The sequence below is a fragment of the Theropithecus gelada genome, chromosome 1 (assembly GCF_003255815.1).
Source record: "Theropithecus gelada isolate Dixy chromosome 1, Tgel_1.0, whole genome shotgun sequence".
Classification (NCBI taxonomy): Eukaryota; Metazoa; Chordata; class Mammalia; order Primates; family Cercopithecidae; genus Theropithecus; species Theropithecus gelada.
Window position 1 is genome coordinate 102,098,076 of NC_037668.1, and position 25,224 is coordinate 102,123,299.

Below are 25,224 nucleotides of genomic sequence, written 5' to 3' on the forward strand. Positions count from 1 at the left end.
TTAATTTCTTAATTTTTTGTAAAGACAGGGCCTTGTTATGTTGTCCAGGTTGGTCTTGAACTCCTGACCTCAAGTAATCCTTCTGCCTCAGCTTCCCAAAATACTGAAATTACAGGCTGCTTTGTTGTGTTTTAATAATAGTCATCCTAGGAAGTATGGGGTGGCATCTCCTCATTCATTAATTTTCATTTCTCAGATGATTAGTAATCTTTTCATATATCTTTTTATGTATTCATTTTTATGTATTCTTTGGAGAAATGTCTATTCAAGTCTGTTAACCGTTCTTTATTTGGGTTATTTTTTGTTTGTTTGTCTTTGCTATTAAGGTATAAGGGTTCTTTATATAATTTAGAAATTTACCTCTCATTAAATAAATGATTTGCCAATATTTTCTCCTAGTCTATAGGTTGCCATTTCACTCTGTTGATTGTTTTCCTTGCTGTGTAGCCCCTTTTTATTTTGATGTAGTCTTACTTGACTGTTTTTGCTATTGTTGATTGTGTTTTTAGTGGGATATTGGAGAAACCATTGCCAAGACTGATGTCAAGAAGGTTTTCCCTGTTCTAGAAGTTTTATAGATTCAGATCTTACCTTTAAGATTTTAATTCCTTTTGAGTATAGTATAAGACAAAGGTCCAATTTCATTCTTTTTGATATGGATATCCAGTTTTCTTAGTATCACCTATTGAAGATAATATCTTTTCTCTATTGTGTATTCTTGGCACCCTTGTTGAAAATTAGTTGAACATATATCCATGGGTTTATTTCTAGGCTCTGTATTCCGTTCTATTGTTCTATATGTCTATTTGTATGCCAGTACCACACTATTTTAATCACTGCAGATTTGTAACATATTTTGAAACCAGTAAGTGTGATGCCTCCAGCTTTATTTGGTTTTTGTTTGTGTTTATTTGTTTTGCTTAAGATTGTTTTGGCTATTCAGCATCTTTTGCGGTGCCTTGTTAATTTTAGGATTTTTTTTTCCATTTCTGTAAAAAATTACTTAGTTACTTTGATAGGAATTGATCAAATCTATACATTGCTTTGGGTAGGACAGACATTTTAACAATACTAATTTTTTCAGTCCATGAACCCAGGATATCTTCCAATTTATTTATGTCTACTTTAGTTTTTCTATTAGTGTTTTATAGTTTTCAGTGAACAAGTTTTCACCTCCTTGGATAGGTTTATTCCTACGTATTTTATTCTTTCTGGTGCTATTTTAAATGGGATTGCTTTCTTAATTTCCTTTTCAGATTGTTTATTATTAACGTATAAAAATGTAACTGAGTTATGTATGTTAATTTTGAATCCTGTAACTTTACTAAATTCATTTATTACTTCTAACAGTATTCTTGTAGCATGTTTTAAGGTTTTCAACATATGAGACCATGCCACCTGCAAGTAGAGATAATTTTACTTCTTCCATCCTAACTTGCATGGCATTTATTTATTTATTTAGTCCAATTGCTTTGACTTGGATTTCCAACACTACGTTGAATAGAGGCATCCTTACCTTGTTCCATATCTTAGAGAAAAAAACTTAAAAGTTTTTCACTGTCGAGTATGATGTTAACTGTGGGGTTTTTATATATAGTCCTTATATTGCATTAAGGGAAACTCTTTCTATACATAATTGTTGACAGCTTTTTTAAACATAAAAGGTGTTGAATTTTTGTCAAATGTTTCTGCATCTATGGAGATAATTGTGTGATTTTTATTATTCATTCTGTTAATGTGGTGTATCACATTGATTGAAATGTATAGGTTGAACCATCCATGACTCCCAGAGATAAATCTCTCAGTCATAGTGTGTGATCCTTTTAATGTGCTGTTTGGATTCGGTTTGCTAATACTTTGGTGAAAATTGCAGTATCCATGTTCATCACAGATATTGACCTGTCGTTTTCTTGTGTTGTTTTTCCCTGGCTTTGGTAGCAGTGTAATGTTGGACTTCTGAGTTTAAAAGTGTTTGCTCTTCTTTTTTGGGGGTAAAATTTAAAAATAATTGGTATTAATGCTTTAAAATTCATATATAAAGCCATCTGACCCTGGGCTTTTCTCATTAGGGAGGAATTTGAATACTTAATCAACCTCCTTATTTGTTATAGGTATGTTCAACCATTCTACTTTTTCTCGATTTGTTCTTGGGAGGTTGTATGTTTCTGGGAATTTATTTATTTCTTCTAAGTTGACCACTTTGTTGGAGTATGTTTTCAATGAGTCTCAAAACTTTTTTTTATATCTGTGGCATTAATCGTAATGTCTCTTCTTTCATTTCTGATTTTATTTAAGTCTTATTTTTTTCTGTGTTATTATTGCTGAGTTTTTCTATCTTGTTTGTCTTTTTAAAAAAACAACTGAGTTCTGTTTTTTTTTTTTGTATTCTGTATTTCATTTATCTCTGCCCTGATCTTTATTTATTTACTTCTGCCACTTTTAGGTTTAGTTTGTTAATTTTCTAGTTCCTTCAGGTGTACAGTTGATTGAGATAGTTTTTTCTTGTTAAAAATAGATTTCACTATTAAACTTTCCTTATCATACTGCTTTTACTTTATCCTGTACGTTTTGGTAGGTTGTGTTTTCACAAATTTTAGTAAGTTCATTTTCACTTGTATCAGTGTTTTATAATTTGTTTTGATTTCTCTTTTGACTCAATGGTTGTTTAATTTCCTTGCATTTGTGAATTTTCCCAATTTCCTTTTGTTAACGATATCTAGTTTTATTCCATTGTGCTTAGAAGATATTCTTGGAATAAATTCAATCATTTTAAATTTCTTAATACTTACATGTGACCATGTCATCTATTCTAAAGAATGTTCTGTGTGTGCTTGATAAGAATGTATATTATATTACTGCTGGATGCTGTCTACATGTCTGTTAGGTATATTTGGCCTCCAGCATCATTCCAGTCTGCTGTTCCCTATCAATTTACTTTCTGGATGATCTAGCAATTGTTGAAAGTGGGTTATTGAAGTCTTGTATTATTGTGTTTCTGTTTTCTCCTAATAACTGCTAATGTTGCTTCATATATTACATAATTTGATGTTGAGTGCAAATATATTTATACTTGTTATAGCTTCTTGTTGGATTAACCCTTTTATCATTATGTGATGACCTCCTTTGACTTTTGTAAGTTTTTAATTAAAGCCTACTTTTTAAATAAATATAGTCACTCCAGGTATCCTCTGGTTATGATTTGCAAGAAATATGTTCTTCCACTTCTTTACCTTCACCAATATGTGAGCATTTACATCCAAGGAAAGTCTCTTGCAAATAGCATATAGTTGGGTCTTGGTGTTTTACAAATCCATTCAATCCCTCCTTATCTTTTAACTGGTGAGTTTAACCCATTTACACTTAAAATAATTATTAATAAGGCTAATGATTACCAATTTATTGTTTTCTGTTTTGTAGTTCTCTTGTTCTTTCTTCTCTTGCTGTCTTTCTTTGTAGTCTGATAATTTTTATACTGTTATGCTTTGATGCTATTTTATCTTTTGTGTATCTATTATAGGTTTTATCTTTCTTATTATCATTAGATTTGTATCAAATCTCTTAATAAAGCCTATTTTAAGCTGATATAAATTAATGTCAAACACATGTATATTTCTGCACTCTTACTGATCCCTCCCATGTTTTGTCATTGATATCATAGCTTTCATATTATATATTCAGTAACAAATTTTGTTTAGACATGTTTTGTTTCAATTCAAAAAATAAATAATAAAAAAATAATAATTTGTTTCAATTCAAAAAACTTCCTTTAGCACTTCTTGTAAGGTAGGCCTAATGGTGATGAACTCCTTCACTTTTTGTTTATCTGTAAATGTCTTTATCTCTCTTTTATTTTTTGAATAAGCATTTTGCTAGGCAGAGTATTTTTGGCTGGTGTCAGGTTTTGTTTTTTGTTGTTGCTGTTGTTGTTGTTTATTTAGTACTCTGAATATACCATCTCATTTTCTTCCAGCCCACAAGGTTTCTGATGTGTCCTGATATAAATTTCTTTCATTTCTATCTATGTGCAGATTTTTGGGCTTCCTAAATATAGGCATCCACTTCCTTTTCCAGATTTGTGAAGTTTTCAGTCATTATTTTATAAACTTTCTTCCTTCTTTTCTGTCTGTCTCTCTTAACTTTGTAAAATATCCATAATGCAGTATATTGTTTTACTTGATGGTGTTTCATCGGTCCCATAGAGTTTCTTCACACTTTTTCATTTTCTTTTCTTTTTGTCTCTCTGACTGGACACTTTCAAATGATCTATCTTTAATTTCACTAATTCTTTCTTCTGCTTGACTGAGTCTACTGTTGAAACTTTCTATTGAATTTTTCAGTTAATTCATTATAACACTGAACTCTAAAATTCCTTTCCCCCTCTCCTTCCTTCCTTCCTTCTTTCCTTCCTTCTTTCCTTCCTTCCTTCCTGTTTTGTTTTTGCCAGGAGTTTCACTCTTGTTGCCCAGGCTGCCCTGCGATGGCACAATCTCAGCTCACTGCAACCTCTGACTCCCAGGTTCAAGCAATTCTCCTACCTCAGCCTCCCAAGTAGCTGGAATTACAGGCACCTGCCATCACAGCTGGCTATATTTTTGCTGTTGTATTTTTAGTAGAGACAGAGTTCTGCCATGTTGACCAGGCTGGTCTTCAACTTCCGACCTCAGGTGATCCACCTGCCTCAGCCTCTGAAAGTGCTGGGATTACAGGCATGAGCCACCGCACCCAGCCTACAATTTCATTTTGGTTAATGTTTTCTATTTCTTGTTGGTTAATGGTTTCTATTTCTTTAACATCTCATTTTTATGGATTGGTTTTCTGATTTCATTTAGTTATTTGTCAGTGTTCTTTTGTAGTTCACTAAGATTCTTTAAGAATATTATTTTGAATTCTTTGTCAGGCAGTTTGCAGATTTCCATTTCTTTAGGTTTGGTTGCTAGAGAGAGCTTTACTAGTTTCCTTTAGCTTCCTTTTATGGCATAATGTTTCCCTTATTCTTCATTGTCCTTATATACTTATGTTGGTGTTTGTGCATTTGAAGAAGCAGTTATATCTAAAACAATCTTCTCATCTTCATAGGCTGGCTTTAGGGATTAAAGGTCTTCACCAGTCAGTGCACCCTGGGATTCTGGGGCTCTGGCTGGTGTCTCTGGTTGGTGAAGCCTGCTGACTAGTGTCTACTGGCTCTTAAGTCAGATGAGGCCGATGGGGTCCAAGGTCAGGTGAGGCCAGCTGTCAGGTCTCTCTGGTCTGCTGGGGCCAACTGGAAGAAGATGTTGTTAGGTGAAGATACTGACAGGTCTACAGTCAGTCAAGGCCAATGGTAGGGGGTATGGGGCTACTGCCAATATCTGTGTTTGCCCACCACTAAGAGCTCTGCCCTCCCCCTTTTTTGTTGTTGTTGTTCCTAGTTGTCCCCTGATGATTTAGCTGTGCTAATTCTCCCACATTCTGACTGAGGCAAGATAGAAGTGTACCTCTCAAGCAACACCCTGAAATGCTGAGGAAAATGAATATTCATCTCAGACTCTCCTTCCCCCACTGGAGAAATGGGAGGCCAGAAAGGTCCTTCTCCCTGTGATGCTCTGCTAGCTTGGGGAAAGGGTGAAACATGTGAAGTAAAACTGTTCCTTTTATCCTTTTAACATTCTTCCCCAGATTCTGCACTCTACTGGGTGCTGTAACCTCTCCCCTGGGTTCTGGAATTCTCACAAAACCATTATTATCCATGAATAGTTACTAAATTGGTGCTTCTGTCGGAAGGCTAGAACTGGGAATCTCCTATTCTTCCATCTTGCTGACATCACTCCTCTCCATATATTGTTTTTGTATATCTCTTTGTAGAGCTTTCTTAGTAGATGCTTTAAATATACATACCACAGTCAGCTAATGTCACAACCATCTAATATTACCAATTTACCACATCAGATGAAGTATGGAAACTTTATCCATCTTAACATCCCTTTACATTCCTGTTTATAATTTCTTAAGTATACATTCTATATATATTTGGAACAACATGAGACAGTGTTATTTTTGCTCACACAGTATTTAGAATACTCAAGAGAAAGAAAGTGTATTTCATTTACCCATATTTTTGCTTACCATGTTCTTTCTTCCTTCCTGATATTCCACAGCCTTCTTTTATCATTTTCTTTCTATAGAGAGCACTTCCTTTAGCTATTATTTTAGGGGAGGTATGCTGGTAATAGGTTCTCTTAGTTTTCCTCTACCTGAATATATATTAATTCCTTCTTCATTCCTGTGGAATATTTTCATTTCCATAGAATTATGATTTGATAGGGTTATTTTCTGAGCTTGAAAAATATTTTGCCACTTGCTTATATTCTTTACGGTTTTTGGTGCAAAATTTTCTGTCATTCTCATTGTTTTTCACCTATAGGTAAAGTGGTTGTTTTTCTTCTCTGTTTTCCAGATTTTTTCCCTTTGTCATCAATTTTAAGAAGTATAATTAAGATTTTTTTGGCATTGGATTTCTTTGGGCTGATTTCGGGTTTTCTCAACTTCTTAAATCTGCAGATTTATGTCTATTGCAACATTTGGGAAGTTTTCAGCCATTATTTCTTAATCAAGCACCTTTTTAGCACTGCACTGTTTTCTCTTGAGACTCTGATGACATGAAAGTTATATCTTTTATAATAATTCCATGGACACCTCAAGCTATGCTGATTTTTCAGTATATTTTTTTCTGTTGTTTATATTGTAGGGGTTATAGCTCCTGTGTAGTCTTAATTGGCACAGCTTTAGGGGTAGTCTTGTTATCACCAGGCAATTGTAAAAGTCTTGATCTCCATTAGTTCTCCTCTGACACCACCTCAGCAAGAAGGGGCAGGAATGCTGCACTACAATGGGATAGTAAGGGCTTATAACTGGCCAACAGAAATGAAATTCCTGGTTCCTTACTTGGCCTCCTTTGACACCACCCTACAGGGTGTTGGGTTGCTTCACTTGAGTCTCAAAAAGGGAGAGGTCTAAACTCCCCACCCAGACTTTGCTGCATGGGCGAATGTGAGACCACAGATTTTTCTGTACTTTGACAGCAGTAGAGTGGTTATATTCTAAAAGTTATCAGTCTTGCTAGGTTGACCCTTTCCTGTTCATTTAGATAGAGAGCACAAGCTTCCGTTACTTTTTTCATATTTTTTTTCTGTTTGTTTGCACCCTTTGTCCCTTCTGTGTTGCTGGATTTTTCAGCTTCAGGTTTTGGATATATGAAGGTATAGGGGTTCTTTCAGCTGCTAAGTATGTCTATGCAGTCTGGCACTGGGGAATGACTGGCCTAGCCTCTCAGCCTACATCTTTCTCCTGTGCTGGATGCTGCCTGCCCTCAAAACATCGGACTCCCAAGTTCTTCAGTTTTGAGACTCAGACAGGTTGTCCTTACTCCTCAAGCTTGCAGACAGCTTATTGTGGGACCTTGTGATCATGTAAGTGAATACTTAATAAACTCCTCTTTATATATATCTATCTATCCTATTAGTTATGTCCCTCTGGGGAACTGTGACTTATAGCGAAGAAGAAAAACAAACTAGCAAAATGAAGAACTTACCACTGTGTCATTCCTTGGGTTTCAATTGTTCTATCCAGTCTGCCTCTTCTCTTTACCTTTTTAGTCTATTGATGTTTGTTTTCTGTATAATTTTTAAGATATTAATATGTTTATTACATATAATATCTTAAGGAATTATATGTTTTACATTATATGTTTTAAGGAACATATATTTTAATGTTTTAGGGAATTAATATGTTTATTACAGATTATATAATTTATTACATAATACACAGTAATTACTACGTATATAATGTCAAGGATATTTAATTGTACTTAGAGGAATATCTACTCCATCTTCTTGATATTGTGGAAGCCCTATGTGCTTATTTTTCCACACATAATTTGTTGACATAAAAATGATACGTTTTCTTTCTACAACAATATTTTCTATTGATTTATTCTCATATTTATCAAAGTATTCATATGTTTTTACATAATACTATTGTGCACATTAATGGTCAGAACTAAAATATCATTATTTTGGCTGTTACTTTTTCTATCAATGAAAGAGTTCCTATCTATGACATTTAACCCTTTATACACTGAATTCTACATTGTTTGAAGCTAATGTAAAGTTCTTTGCTTTGTTCTACTTAATATATATTTGGTTAGCATTTTATATTGATCTGTTCATCGTTACTTTCGTTTCTGGAATCAATCTTGCCAATAAACAACTTCATTTTGGCTTTTACATTCATTTATAATACATTTACAATTTACTTACATTTACATTCAGGTCACATTCATAAATGTAAACATGTAATTTTTATAAGGCATAATCTTACTTTTGACACTTTTATGGTTTTTTTCATACAGACTGTATAATTGCATATTCTTTTTTTATCTTTCTTTTTTTTGAAAGCAAAAAACGTTAAATTTTACAAAAATTATTTAATCTATATTACTCTATTGAGTGAATTATAAATTTATTTTTAAATCATTTTTGGTAATTATACATATCATTTTTATATTTTGTTTGACATTTACATTAAAAGAACAAATGGATGCTAAATGCTCAAGCTAGAAATCTCTACCTTAAAGTATCAATCTTGTATTGCATTATCAATTTGTTTTTCTCTGTGTGACAGAAATATTAGCTGCCTTATAAGAATCTTTCTTTCTTTCTTTTTATTAATAGAATATTGATTTTGTTTAGGAAGTAAATGTGTCCACTTAAAATACTCATCATACCAGATTCCATTCTATCTAGTGGTAGTCATGTGAGGCAGTTCCAGTGGTAGAAGTCTATCAAGTAAGACATTTGCAGAAGCTATTATTTCCTAATATAAAATGAACAGACTTCACTGGCACGTGATTTTTGTTCTCACCAATCCTTTTTTCTGACCTAAGCACATGCTTGGATGTGAAGAAGTTCATTGCCTATGAGAGGTAGGTGGTCTGTCCACTTGCTAAAGGTGGAAGAGCAGGAAGCTAGAATAAACTTGGTCCTTCATGATTTCTTTGAGCAACTACAAGGAAGGACTTCCTATATCCTAATTTTCTGTAACATGATGAAAATAAAATCCTTATTTAGAAGGATTTCTATTAGATGTAAACAAAATGCAATACTGGCTGATAGCACTGGTTTCTTGCCCAGATCACTCTGATCTTTAAAAAGTTACATATATAAAACAATCAAAATATAGATATATATCCTTCCATGATATGATTTTAGATAACTAAGCACTTCAGATTTGTAAAGTTACTTTGATTTCATATAGCAAAAAGGAATCCATGCTTCCTCCTTTTTTTCTGACTCAAAAAATAAAGGTTAGAAATCATTTTATGTCACAATTAAGGATAAAATCCTTCTGGATTTTGTGTGTGTGTGTGTGTGTGTTACAAGGCACAAGCTTTAATTACACTACTAGATTTGTCTCTTTTCAAATGGGCATATGCTTCTTTAATTTCTACATTCAAGCTCTCCTTAAGAAAGAATACCAATTAAAGAAAATAATTGTGTGAACTCTTACAAGTCTCATTATTTTTGTTTTCATAATATTCTTATACTCATTAATAAGTCCAATGAAATGTTCTAAAACATATATTTCAAGCATTACTAAATAATTATCCCCATAGGTTTACATTTATTCCTTCTCAAGAGTTATTTTTTTGCTGTAAATTAAATAAAATATAAAACATTTCAATGATCAAAGAACAATCAAAAGAACCTTGCTTAGTGGAAGTAACAAACACAAATTTATAGATAGCCTCAAAAATTGTTATTCAGAAAGATTTCTTTAAATCTCCACAACTCACAAAAATCACGTCAGCATTTGGTATGCCTATATCTCTTTATGTCTTACTCCATTTGTGTTGCCGTCCTTTCGTACTTCTTCACAATGATTTTCTCCCATTATTTCTTCATTTATGACATTTTCAATCTCTTTCTCTTTCTAATCAAAACTTATTTATCCTCAGTTTCTAAATATGGTAAGTTATATATTTGGTAAGTTAAAGTGAGGTAAGTACCACTTCACTTTAATAAATCTTTCATAAATTCTATTTCCTATAGCTAAAGCTTTATCTTTCTTCTGTCCAAAACATTCTCAGGAAAGGTTCTATATTTGGCAATTACATATAACCCATTACAATTTCATATCCAACAACTGCAAGCTATTGAAATTCCAAAGATGCGACATCCTCTTTATCATCAAAAATTCTTCCAATGCGTTTTTTTTTTTTTTTCAATTTAACTTTTTTTCCTCTTCCCTGCTGAGATCGATTATCCTTTATCTTCATTGGTTACACTGCTTTCTACCCACAAAATGAGACTGTGCCCCAAGGTTGTAACCTTAGTTTTCAGCCTTTACTGATCCCTGTATTTACCTGAGAGAACTAGGCTTTAACTATGACCCCAAGCAAACACTCCCAAATTTACACTCAAAGTCCAGAACACTATTTCTGAATTTTTGTTTTTCATATCCAATGTCTAGTTAATATTTCTTCTTTAATATCCTGCTTTCACATAAGTATCACCAAACTTACCTTTTACCAAAACTCTTTAAGTGCTGCCATTTCTGATAAATAAGTTTTTTTGTGTCCCAGTTATCCAGCTTCAAAATAGTGGAGTATTTCCACACTTATTCTTCCCCAATTCCCACATTCAATCAGTGTGAAAAGTACACTCAAATCTCTGTACTGTCTGTCATTTGTGATGCAATGTTGACTGCACACTTGCTGAAATCCCAGCTCATGACTCATTTTCTGTCCAATATTGAGTAAGTTCCTACCTCACTATGCTTCATTTTCTCCTGTAAAAGAATGCTTTTCCACATCCAAGGAAACGATGAGGAATAAATAAAAAGGCCTTCCCTGTCCACTCTACCTAATGTAGCCCAAATCTCTACCCCTTTCAGTCTGTGTTGTCTTACTTTCTTTTCTTTAGCAATTAACACTAGCTGACATTCTATAGTTGTTTTATTCTTGTTTCCAGATTCGTCTAGTCTCTGTGCCTTTTCCTTAGACTTAAAGAGGATAATAATTTTGTCAGTATTATTTACCACTGAATCTCCAAGTCCCAGACAGTCCTTTTCATAGGTACTCAGAAAGAATGAATAAATAAAATATATAAAGCACCTACCACAATGGCATTCACTGAATATGTGTCTATCTTCTCCACTGTGTTCTTTCTTCTTTATTACTGGTATCCGCCTATATCAATCCTAATCACATCATTTTGAAACTATAGTAATTGATTCCCCTGCCCTCATTTGGTTTCTATCCTCCATTAATCTGCTAGCAAAATGTTGGGTTGATCACCTTCTTAAAACCTTGTCAATACCATTTATTCATAGAGCACTTACTATGAGGGACCTACTCTAATTTTCCTACCTCTATTAATTTCAATTAATCTTCATTATATTCATCAAGTCTAAGCTCTTTAGTAGGTCGTCCAAGTTCTTTCTCAATGCCCACTGCCCAACTTTCCATTACTTCCTTAAATGAATCTCAGTCACTTTGATTATCCTTAAAAGGCTCATGCGTGTTGCCACCTTTGATTCTGCCATACCACACAAGTGAAGTACCAAAGTGAAATTCTTTATTTAGGGCCCAGGTTAAGATATCAGACTTAAATAGTACCGTGTATTTATATTTTTAAATATTACTACAAAATTATTACCAAAATCCTAAATTTTTAAAACTATTACAAAATCATTAATATACCTCTAATATAAAAATTTATATGCAATAATAAAATTCTTCCAACTTTGTAATTTTCAGCTTTTCCATGCATAATCACTGTTCAATGTTTATATACTCTTTTAGATATACTCACTGTTCAAAATGATGTTCTATTCTTCCTCAAATTTTCCACACACATGTGACTTCACAAACCTTTAGAACATATTATAAACACCTCCTGCAATTTACATTGTTACTATATCTTGTACCAATTTAACCCCCTCTTTTGAACACTTAAATGATTTGTTCTAATACTCATTCATGTGTCACAAGGAATGTTTCCTTATGTTTTTGTAAATCCACTTGAGTAGTATGTAACCATTAACTAGGCATCAACTTTTCACAATCACTTCTTCTAACATTTTATAAACCAACAGATAATGATGGTTTGATCTTGTTAAATAATCAAATTAATTGTGTAAGAATTAAATATTTTATCTTCCTCTAATAATAATCTAAGTTGTCCTTTAAGGCTCTCAAAAAACATTAAGTATTTCCCAATGGAGTCTTTCATATACCAAATCCTGAATAAATTAGAGATTTACTTTCAATTTAAAAAACAAAAATTTGTTTCTCTACAATTTGATCATTTCAGGCTTTTCATGTAGTAGGCATACAAACTTTTATAAAGTTTCAGATAGACATTACAAATATATTCACTAGTTTATATTATTTTATATACATGATGCAAAAATATTAAAGAGTTCATATAATTTAGATATAGAACTCAGAAGCTAAAATTTTCCTTTTATACATTTAATTAAAATGAAACCCTAAAGAAGCTGATTACCTTTCTCAAAGTTGGGCAGAAATTAAAGAAAAGTCGATGGTTACATGCTTTGAATCTTTCAGGAAGATGCCAGTTCTGAATTATTTCTTCATCAGAAATCACATGATGATCCAGTGCTTTGAGAGGCCATATACTGTTAACAAGAACATGTCTATATCCTTTTTTAAGGCTTACTGGGCAATCAAACATAGTGAGGGCAATGAGGTTTGGACAGGCAGATAATACACATATATTCTTTAACTTTGCAAACCCATTGTCATGAAGATAGAGAAGTTTTAGATTCTTCAATCCACTCCAAAATTTGGTATCTGGTAGACTCTTTATCTGCAATATTATTAAAAATACTTTAAATTCCAAAATTACTTTTTTCAAAAAGCACAGAAAATGGTAAAACATTACACATCTAAAATTCAATATTCCCCAAATAGCAATTTTCTAATTAATAAGCAAATAGAGTATTTATAATTATACGATGATGGCTAGTTGAAAACCATAATACACTGGGCATCTGAGATAATTTATTAGTAGTAGTACAGTAAAATGCATAACGATACTTTTTTGTTCAATGAAAATTCCTTTGTAATAGGTTGACTCTTTAAACTTTTCTAAAATACTTTCCTTACCTAAGGAAAATTAAGGAAGCATGAGGCATTCTTAATCCAGGCTGTAGATTTAAGAAGTGAAACATACCGAATTACACACTATTTATGCATTTTCATTTACATCAAAGTGTCTGTATTAATATACATCTTACATGCTTTTAATTTATTGTTAAATTTTTGTATATATTTTAGATAAAAGACCATCTTTAAGAAATACTGTGGATAGGTAACATAAGTACATATTAAATAAAACTGAAATTTCATTAAATATGCAAATAACTGAAATGCCTATTGCTTACCTGATTTCCATGGAGATCAAGTTTGATTAATTTTATACAACTCTGAAGTGGATGAATATCTGTAATAAAATTGTTTGAGACGACGCATACTCTAAGAGAGATGCAAGACTGCAAATTTTCCATAGACTTTAAATGAAGGCCATTGAACTTCACAAAAACAAAATCTTTTTGATCTTCTCTTATGTTTTCATTATAGTGACTCCATTCTTCATGACTGGTTAGCTCTTCTGTGATTGTTCCATGAAACATCTAGGAAAGATAAGAAATTGCTTTGATTTTTTTTTCTACTTTCAAAAATTTACCTGAAAACCAATAAAATTTTGCCAAGAGATGGTACAAGTAAAACGTGTTATTAAAGTTAAAATTTTAAAAAACTAATTCTTATAGAACTTTCTATCCCAAAATAACTTAAATGTCTAATATTTCAATAACAGCTAATCTGAATGTTATCACTGCACTCACCAATGAACAAACTAATTAGCAAGAGGAAGACAAACTTCCTTTTTCATAGAATATTTAAAGAATTCAGTGAAGAAACTGAGATAAAATCATCCCTTCTAGACAAGACAACTAACAACAAACAAACCAAACAATACCTTGTATAACTTGTATAATAATTGTTGTTAAAATATACTGTTAAAGAAGTACACTGAATAATAAACAAGTCAGGAGAGTGATAATCTTTGTGAAAGAGGCTGAACAATGTAGCCAGATAAAATTAAGGTGCTATACAGGCCTTCAAATGTTATCAATAATATTTGTATCTTAAAGAGAAAATTCATTGTCACAGTATTTACATTCAACTCAGGCAATTAGGCTCCAGAATTCTAATAGCTTTAAATTTTGACTACTTAAATTTATCTAAAATGTTTAGATCAATGCTTTTTAATATAATTTTATACAGTATTTCTCATACATATGAATTTTCACTTATTAAGAGTAATTTCAGCTTTCATAAAAGGTAGTCAGAGATAGCTGAGAAGAGAATGTATGAGCTCAAGTCGTCTATTTGGAAGTGTGTTTTAAGATCAATAATGTTCCCCAATGGAAGAATCGATTTATACCATGTTTAGATAAACTAAATCAGTGTAATTCAAGTGAGAATAAATGTGAAAATCCAGATACACTCTTGTACTCTTTCAAGACACTGGTTACTTTATATATCATAACCAAGGCCTAAAACTAGAATCCTCAAACTCTAAGTATCAATGAATTAACTAGAAGGCAGATTCATGGGCCCCATCTCATATCTACTGTATCAGAATTTCTGGGCTAAGGGCCTAGGAATAATGTCAACAGGTGATCGACAAACACCTTAAGACAGATTAGCCTCAACTACAAGTAAACCAGTCTTCCAAATATAGAGTCAGATATGGAATAGACAGATATAAATAAACCTTTACAAATTAAACTCATCAAGCTCTATTGGTGCTGGGATGCAGGATAATATCCACATCGCATCACTTGGACTTCCAAAATAGAAAAGACGTAAGTCTTTCCCCATTTAAAGAAAGCTTAAATTTCCTGCAAGTCTTTAGAAAAATAACTCATTTTTTAAAGTTCTGAATAACATTCCATCACATGGATGCACCATGGTTTGGTTTGTTTATCCATTCACCTATTAAGGTGTCTTGGCTGCTTCCAACTTTACACAATTATGAATAAAAGTGCTATAAAAATGTATGTGCAGGATTTTGTCTGGATGTTTTCAACTTACTTGGATAAATACCAAGGAGTTCGTTTGCTGAATCATATAATAATGTATTTCATTTTGTAAAAATCTGCTACTGTCTTCCAATGTGGTTGTACCATTTGGACTCCCACCAGCAATGAATGAGAGATTCTATTGCTCCACAACCTCACCAGTATATAATGTTGCCAATGTTTTGATTTTGGTCGTTTTAATTTGCAGTTCCCTAATGATACATGATGTTGACCATCTTTCATATGCGTATTAGCCATATGTATATCTTCCTTGGTGAGTTATCTGTTCAGATCTTTTGTCCATTATACTTTGATTGTAGTATTGTCTTATTGTTGAGTTTGGGTTATTTGTATTATTTCAGATACTAATCCTTTGTCAGATATGTGTTTTCCAAAGACTTTTTTTCCCATTCTGTGGCTTGCCTTTTCACTTTCTTAATTTTCATTTCTTTTTTAGCTCACAAATGCATAAAAAGTCCTTGAAAAACCAACACCCATCCACACGGAACTTCAGAGATCTCGTTTCTTCACATAAAGCTACAGGTGATTTTATACTGTTAATCATGACATTAGTACACAAATTATATATGTACACAAAATTATATATTTTAATATATAGCTATATAAATAAATATAAGTATTTTTATTTCAAAGAATTTACTTCTCACATTGATTATTCAATCTCTAACAGTCTATTTCTTTATGAAGATATTATCTTCTTCCTGGCATTTATTTTCAGGGATTCTCAACAGTGCTATTAATCAAATATAGTTAGTAATATCTATAGATTCATCCACCAGGAATAATTTTTTATTTTAAACCTTCTGCATGAATGCTGTCTATATGTCATTTGAACATGCCAATGAACTACTAATGGTATTATTCCAAAGTGGAGTTTTTTCTATTTTCCTTACTGATCTCAGATACACTGGATAATTTTCTAAAATGAGAGGTTCTACTCTTATGTGAGACATTCAAATGTTAGCTATTAGATGAATATCCTTGCTAGTAGCTTTGTGACATTAACAAATGCTGTTATAATGAACATGATAAAATAACATTGTCCTTTCCCACCAAAATTCTTAAATATGTCCAAACATTTTTCTACATAAAATGAGTAATATATAATAAGGGAACTGGTTTGATTGGCACTCTTGCCTCACTTGAAAGTTTCCTGTCAATAAGACATAGAGTTTGAGGAAGAAACGAAATATTGGTTCACACAAACCAAATTTGGGATAATGCTCACGATATTACTTAATTCAATGCGTTTTTTTCCATTTTGTAAAACAGTCTACTTTTCAGTTTCAATCAAAAAGATTAGAAAAAAAATTGTAAGAATTAAGTACTAGTTAATTAAGGACATATTAAATTCAAATTTGAGATCTTTTTGATATTACTTAATGTAATGTCTTTTCCCCCATTTTGTTCAACTGCCTACTTTTTAGCTTTAATCATTGACTATTATAAGCAAAAAAAAAAAAAAAAAAAAAAAAGTCACTAATCATCAGGAAAATGTAAATTAAAACCTTACTTCTGCAAGAATGGCCATAATTAAAAAGTCAAAAAACAATAGATGCTGTCATGGATGTGGTGAAAAGGGAATACCGCTAGTGGGAATGTAAACAAGTATAACCACTATGGAAAATAGTACAGAAATTCCTTAGGGAACTAAAGGTGGAACTACCATTTGATCCAGCAATCCCACTACTGGGTATCTATCCAAAGGAAAAGAATTCATTATATTAAAAAAGACACATGCACACACGTTTATAGCAGCACAACTCACAACTGCAAAGATATGGAACAAACCTAAGTACCCATCAACCAATTAATGGATAAAGAAAATGTAATACACACACACACACACACACACATACACACACACCATGGAATACTACTCAGCCACAAAAAGGAACAAAACAAAACAATGTCTTCTGCAGCAACTTGGATGGAGCCTAGAAAGCTATTATTCAAAGTGAAGTAACTCAGGAATGGAAAATCAAATATCGTAAGTTCTCACATATAAGTGTGAGCTAAGCTGTGAGGATGCAAAGGCCTAAGAATGATATAATGTACTTTGAGGACTCAAGGGTGAAAGTTGGGAGGGTCGTGAGGGATAGAAGACTACATACTGGATACAGTGTACACTGCTTGGGTGACAGGTACACTCAAATCTCAGAAATCACCACTAAAGAACCTATCCATGTAACAAAATACTACCTGTACCCCAACAACTACTGAAATAAAAATTTAAAAACAACAAAAAAATAGTCAAAAACTAACAGATGCTGGTGAGGTTGTGGGGAAAAAGGAATGCTTATACATTGTTGGTGGGAGTGTAAATTAGTTCAACCATTGTGGAAGACAGTGTGGCAATTTCCCAAAGACCTAAAAACAGAAATAACATTTGACCCAGCAATCCAATTACTGGGTACATACCTAAAGCAATAATAATTGTTCTATTATAAAGATACATGCATACATATGTTCACTGTACCACTATTCACAATAGCAAAGACATACAATCAACCTAAATGCCCATATATGGTAGACTGGATACAGAAAATGTGGTACATTTACACCATGGAATACTATACAGCCATAAAAAAGAATGAGATCATGTCCTTTACAGGAACACGGATAAAGCTGGAGGACATTATCCTTAGCAAAAAAAAAAAATGCAGGGATAGAAAAACCAAATACTGCATTTTCTCCCTTATATGTGGAAGCTAAATGATGAAAACATATGGACACATAAAAGGGAACAACACACTGGGGCCTACTGGAGGGTGGAGAGTGGGAGGAGAGAGAGGATTAAGAAAAATAACTAATGAGTACTAGGCTTAACACCTAGGTGACTAAATCACTTGTACAACACACTACACTGAAACAAGTTTACCTATGTAACAAACCTGTACATCTCTCCCTGAACTTAAAGCAAAAATTTAAAAAACTCCAAACTATTAAGAACCCTCGCTTCTTAGTTAATAAAATATGCTAACCAGCTATCTTAGGATGTCACACTTCTCTCTCAGTGTAACCTTCTTTGGCAAATCTTGCCTAGTCATTATTTAGACTCTGATTCCATCCCCACATCCCCACATCCCAAATTTAGTGATTATATATTTATATGTGTTATTATTTAATGGCCCTGTTTTCCAATAAATTATATGTACCCTGTGAACAGAAAAGTTGTTTTACGGTCAGGTGGTTTTTTCAAATTTTTGCATAGGACCTGACATAGAACTGAGTTAGATTTCAATAAATGTCTGTTTCATAGACATGTCTATCTTTTCCTTTCCTCAGAGAAATAGCAAACTATGGGGAAGGAACCTTTAAAAGACTTCTAAGTACAAATGACAAAGTCTCTCCCATTTCAGTAGAAATCTATTGGACATTCCTTTATTTTTAATTCTCCACAGCTAATACTCAATGTCTTGCAAAACAACAACAAAAAAAGGTTTATTTTTCAGCTATTTATGTACTGTAACAAATCACTCCAAAATTTATTGGCTTAAAATAACCACCATTTTGTTATTCTGAAGATTTTGTGTATTCACTAAGTTGAAGTAAGCAGTTCTCCAACTGACACTGGCTGAAGCATGAGTCAGTTCACTCCTCCAGTGAACTGCTGGAAGGTTAGGTTCAGCTGGGATACTGAGATGAACCAGCCTTTCTTTCCATACTGTCTCAGGACCTCTCTATCTTGAACTGTCCTCTCTATGTCATCTATCCATGTGTGTCTGAAATAGGGCAGCCAGACTTTCTACATGCTTAAGGGCTCCCAAAGCATAAAAGCAGAACCTGTGAGACTTCCTAAGGCTTAGGTTCAATGGAAGCATCCCCTCAGCCACATTCTACTGGTTACAACAAGTTCATTTTATTTTTCAAGCACCCTACAAACTAAGTACAGAAAAAGGAAATGAAATATAAGTTGTTCTGAGGTTGGTGATCTCAAGGAAGTTATGTATCCTGTACCTCAGTTTCCTCCTCTGTAAAAATAAGATAATAATAACAGCCCATAGAATTGTTATGAGGACTAAATGAGTCAACATAAAGGGTTTAGAACAGTGTTTGGCACTTAATGATATAGTTTGGCTATTTCCCCACCCAAATCTCATCTTAATTGTAGCTCCCAGAATTTCCACTTGCTGTGGGAGAGACCCAGTGGGAGATTAATTGAATGATGGTGGCAGTTTTTTCCATACCGTTCTTGTGGTAGTGAATAAGTCTCATAAGAGCTGATGGTTTTACAAGGGGAAACCCCTTTTGCTTAGTTCTCATTCTCTCTTGTCTGCTGCCGTGTAAGATGTGCCTTCCACCTTCTACCATGATTCTGAGGCCTCCCCAGCCACAAGGAACTGTGAGTCCACTAAACCTCTTTTTCTTTATAAATAACCTGGTGATGAGTGTGTCTTTATCAGCAGCACAAAAACAGATTAATACGGTAAGCACTACAAAATTAATTGAATGCTTAGTTTCATTAACAATTCAAGATAAAATATATGCTTCAAAAAGTGTATCAAAGCACCTGCAATTTCCAGTACGGCATGTAAGGAGCTTGGAAGTAGTCACTCCATCCTAATAACACATTAAAAAGCTGAACAAACTGAAAATCAACAACTCTTCTTAGCTACACAAAAGAAGTAAGATCATAGGGTAAACTACTGACCCCAAAACTGTAGCAACAGACAGGCAGTACAGAAACTCATCAGGAACAGACACACAGATGTCAGGGGTGTTGGAAATATCAGACTGGGAACTGAAAACAACTAGGATTAATATGCTAATGGCTCTAACAGAAAAAGTAGGTAACATACAAGAACAGATGGATAATGTAGGTAGAGAGATAGATATTCTAAGAAACAATAAAAAAGAAATGGTAGAGACCAAAAACATTGTAACAGAAATGAAGAATACCTTTGAAGGGCTCATTAGTAGACTGGAAGTGACTGATAAAAGAATCTCTGACTTTGAGGATATGCCAACAAAAACATTCAAAACTAAAAACCAAAGAGAAAAAAAAGACTGAAAAAAATGAGTAAAAAATGAGTAATATTCTAGAAGTGTGGGACTTCTAAAGGTGTAACATATGTGTAATGAAAATGCCAAAAAAGGAAAAATAGAAAGGAATAAAAGCAGTATTTAAAACAATAATGAATGAGAATTTACTCTAACATCGGACACTAAGCCACAGATTCAAGAGACTCAGAGAACATAATGTAGGATAAATATAAGAAAAAAAAAATCACACCTAGGCATTTAATACACAAATTTCAAAAAATCAAAAGTTAAAAAAAAATCTTGGAAAAAGCCAAATAATTTCTTTAAAATCTTACTTATAAAGGATCACAGATAATAACTACATTTGACTTATCAGAAACCATGCAGGCAGAAGACAGTGGAGTGAAATATTTAAAGTGTCAAGAGAAAAAAAACTCACTGACTTAGAATTTATAAGGGGAAAACCCTTTCACTTGGTTCTCATTTTCTCTTATCTGCCACCATGTAAGATGTGCCTTCCACCTCCTGCCATGATTCTGAGGCCTCCCCAGCCACACGGAACTGTGAGTCCACTAAACCTCTTTTTCTTCATAAATTACCGAGTGTTGGGTGTGTCTTTATCAGTAGCATGAAAACAGACTAATACAGTAAGTTCTACAAAATTAATTGAATGCCTAGTTCCATTAACAATTCAAGATAAAATACATGCTTCAAAAACTATATCAAGGGACACTGTATTGTGCAAAATTATTCTTTAGAAGTGAAAAAGAAATAAATTCTGTTAGACAAATATTGAAGTAACTTGTTGTTGGTAGACCTGCCTTGTAAGAAATATTAAAAGAAGGTCTGAAAGAAGAAAAATGATGTAGGTCAGATACTCATATCTATGGTAAGAAAGTGTTGGGAAAGGAACAAGAAAAATGATATACGTCAGATACTCATATCTATGGTAAGAAAGTGTTGGGAAAGGAACAAGTGAGGATAAAATAAAATTCTCTTATTTTTCTTATTCTTAGTTGAATAATTTGTCCAAAATAATAATAGTAACTAGTTTTATTTTAATTCATCCAACAACAGTAGAATATACATTCTTTTCAAGCTCACACGGAGGATTCATTCACCAAGACAGACCACATTCTGGGACATAAAACATGTCTTATCAAATTCAAAAGAACAGAAGCCATGCAACATCTTCTCTCAAACTACAATAGAATTAAACTAGATATCAGTTTAGTTTATTGATAAAACAGCTGGAAAATTCCAAATACTTAGGAGATTTATAAACAACACACTTCTAAGTAACACATAGGTAAATAAAAATTTAAAGATATTTTGAACTAATAAAAATAAAATGTAAAATTTAGCAAAATTTGTAGGATATAGTAAAAGCAGTGCTTAAAAGGAAATTCATAGCACGGAATACATATACTAGAAAAGAGCAAAGATCTAAAATGAATCATCTAAGATGCCATTTCTAGAACTTGAAAAAGAAGAGCAAATTTAATCCAAAGTAAATAGGAGAAAAGTAATAAATATATTAAGTTAGTTTTCAAGAAAAATTGTAATTATTAATTACAATCGCCAATATTTTCGGGGGGGGGATATTTTATCATTATCTCATTCCAGAAGATTCCATAAAGATCTATAGTCTCTCTAAAAAATAAATACTTTACTCAGATTATATGTAGGTTCTTCTATAATATAAAGCATCTAACCATCAACCTGTAGTTCAGATCTTTAGTGAAGAGTAGGGAGGTCTTTCCATATACTCTCTGTGGTTACCTTTACCATGCAATAATAAATCTTACTCCAAAATATATCCTTTCTTTATTTGTTAGGACATTCAGAGTTAATTTTTTCCCAACTTTTATTTTAGAATCAGGGAGTACATGTGCAGGTTTGTTACAAAAGTATATTGCATAATGTTGCAGTTTGGAGTATGAATGAATTTGTCACCCAAGAAGTAAGCAGAGTACCCAACAGGTAGTTTTTTTTTTCCAATTCTTACCTGTCATCCTCTCTCCTAATTCTTGTATTCCTCTGCAATACCAAATCTTATCCAAGGTGTCTGAAAACATATTTTTCAGTTCCTCTTAACTGATTTTTGTTTTATATGTATTCAATATTTTAAACTCTTCTCAACTGGTTTCTTTTTAGTTGATGTGATATGAACACTAATTTAGTCTTATAAGCAGTCTTCCCCATATACTATACTAATTTATATTCATTTTCTCTATTAATATTCACCTCTGCCAACAAAATGTACTTGCCAGTATATAAACAAACTTAATATTTTACAAATTACAAAATAGAACATAGTAATACCTGGTTATTGCTATTAAAAGGAAAGATTAACATGATTAATAAATTACAGAAATAAGTTTTTCATTAGAAAATTAGTATTCTATATTCAGAATATAATGTATGTGTCAGTTATTCATATTATTCAGCTACATATTCTGTCAAACTTTCCAATCATTTTGGAAAAGTGGAGATTTTTCATATTTTAACTACCACATGCAGCATTTCAATTTTGTTTCTCATTATTTATTTATACTGTACATCTGAAAACTGGAATAACTCAAATGAGCAGGCCCCAGAGCATATCCCCTGAATCATATCATTGCAGCTATGGGCCCATATGATTCTACTGCCTACCAAGGGAAGCTAAAAACCACTGCAATTGATATATCCTCCTCTACCAAGTTAAAAGCCCCTTACCACTTGTTGCAAATTTCAAATATGCACATAGAGGAGGAATCTAGTCACTTTTGTTCATTTTAGACTTTGATAATTTTATAACTATTTTGTGAAATGTATATACACATCTGTAAATTATCAAGTTCAAATAATAATATAATGTTCAAAGGCAAATTAAGTATAGCAACACATTACGGAAAGTATCAAGGCTCCAACTACAGTTTCAAACAAATTCTGCAGTTAAAAATAAATCAGTACCATTATCAGTAAACCTTTCCTTAGTTTATATCAACTAAAGTACTAATTTTAAAATTATCATACATTTTAATCACACTATATAAACCATTTCTATAAAATAAAATGCCCATCAGTTATACCTCATCTTTGCTCCCAACTTTGACGGCAAACACATTAAGTATAACTATACAAGGTTATAACTCATGAATATATCTAAATTAAATATTAAGAAGTAAAAAATATTTATTTTGTATATTTATTTCTTTTCCAAATGTGATATATAATAAATATTGAAAAGAAAATTTTCAAAGCCTTTGCTGAGTGTACCTTTAGACTTAAAACTTATTCGCTGAACCTTTTAGGTACTAGGAAGACAGATCATCATTATTTTAAGTAATATATTAAAATACTAGATTTGATGGTCTACATGAAAGTAGTTTATTTTATAAGCATGAACTATAATATTAAATGGAAATCTGAATACTGGACTCCAGAATTATCACAACAGCTGTTAAGATATCTGCATATAAGACCAGGCACGGTGGCTCACGCCTGTAATCCCAGCACTTTGGGAGGCCGAGGCGGGCGGATCACAAGGTCAGGAGATCGAGACCATCCTGGCTAACGTGGTGAAACCCTGTCTCTACTAAAAATACAAAAAAATTAGCTGGGCACAGTGGCGGGCGCCTGTAGTCCCAGCTGCTCAGGAGGCTGAGGCAGGAGAATGGCGTGAACCCCTCGGAGGTGGAGCTTGCAGTGAGCCAAGATCGCGCCACTGTACTCCAGCCTGGGGACAGAGCGAGACTCCGAATAAAAAAAAAAAAAAAAAAAAAAAAAAAAAAAAAAAAAAAGATATCTGCATATAAAATCAAATCATAAAAAAAAAATTAAAAGTTTCAGTTTTTAGAAAATCTAATTGTAAGGATTCTAATCGGTAATATTTTATACATATTGTGATTACAAACTTTATTTTTAGTTTAGCATGTCTGCAATATATTAAGCTCTTCTCTATTAACAAAATAAAGAAATTATATCTTTAAAATACTCTTTATTTTGATAACAGATTTGTTAAGTAATGACTATTTTAATAAAGAATTGCCATAGGCCAGTGCAGTGACTCATGCCTGTATAATCCCAGAACTTTGAGAGGGCAAGGCAAGAGAATGAATGAGTCCAGGAGTGAGCTATGATCTGCCACTGCACTCCAGCCTGGGTGAAAGGTTGTCTCTAAAAATAAAAATCCTGTCCCTAAAAATATAGAAGAATTGCCATGATTTTATATCACAGAAAAAATATATTTTAAAAATTAAGAAGGGGAGAGTCTAGTAGAACAGTCAGACCAGTACATGTGTCCTGGAAAATCACATAGAATACAGTGCATTTTTAAGTTAATATAAATAACCTTGATAGCACAAAACATATTTTCATGGCATATTCTATATGTTTTCAAATGACATGAAAAGTCATTCAGAACAAGGAATCAGAATTCATTTGTAATTATAACTTTTTTATTTAAATGTATTGGCTTTTTAAATTTTAGAAAGTTATATACTTCTGTTCAGAAAAAAAGCTTTTGTGAGACATCATTTTTCAGTTTGTATTTTTATTCCAATTTGGAAACTGCAAAAGCATAAACCTAAAAAACTAAAAGGTGGTGAGCCAGAAGATGGATATTAAACAGTCAAAATTAATAAAAACATTCACAGAAAATAATCTGCACAAAAATCATAACCTCTTAATAAGGAAATTAGCACAACAAATATTTCTTCTAGCCCAAAACACTCCTTGGTTAGTTTTCACAGAACAGATTTTGTATCTCCTAAAATTAAGCCATTAATACCTTTCTCTTAAGTGTCATAAATATTGTATTACATTAATTAAAATTTAATTCTTGACTCTACTAATTTATAGTCTTCAAGTACTTGCCCTCTCCCTGTCCCTTTCCCCTCCCCGAAACCTCATGTTGGTATTTGGACAAAGTAGATTATGATTACACTACTGGGGAACTCCATTTGGGAAAAAAAAAAAATCCACAAAATACTAAGAGAGGAAGTATAATAAAAGTTCAAGGGTGGGACAATGTTTCCTTGCACTACGGAAAGTTGAAGGGTATGAGGGTTCCTCCAACAG

At 32.6% G+C, this 25,224-nt stretch overlaps 1 protein-coding gene across 2 annotated transcripts in view; it reads right to left on the reverse strand.

Annotated features, from left to right (window-relative positions):
- Nucleotides 1–25,224, reverse strand: part of LRRIQ3 (leucine rich repeats and IQ motif containing 3) — a 162,035-nt gene that overhangs the window by 133,373 nt on the left and 3,438 nt on the right. For both annotated transcript variants that reach the window (XM_025398024.1, XM_025398020.1), the window contains exons 2-3: nucleotides 13,447–13,695; nucleotides 12,546–12,869 (exon numbers count right to left, since the gene is read on the reverse strand). In XM_025398024.1, the coding sequence (XP_025253809.1) occupies nucleotides 12,546–12,869; nucleotides 13,447–13,695 (573 nt within the window). The remainder of the gene's footprint in view (nucleotides 1–12,545; nucleotides 12,870–13,446; nucleotides 13,696–25,224) is intronic.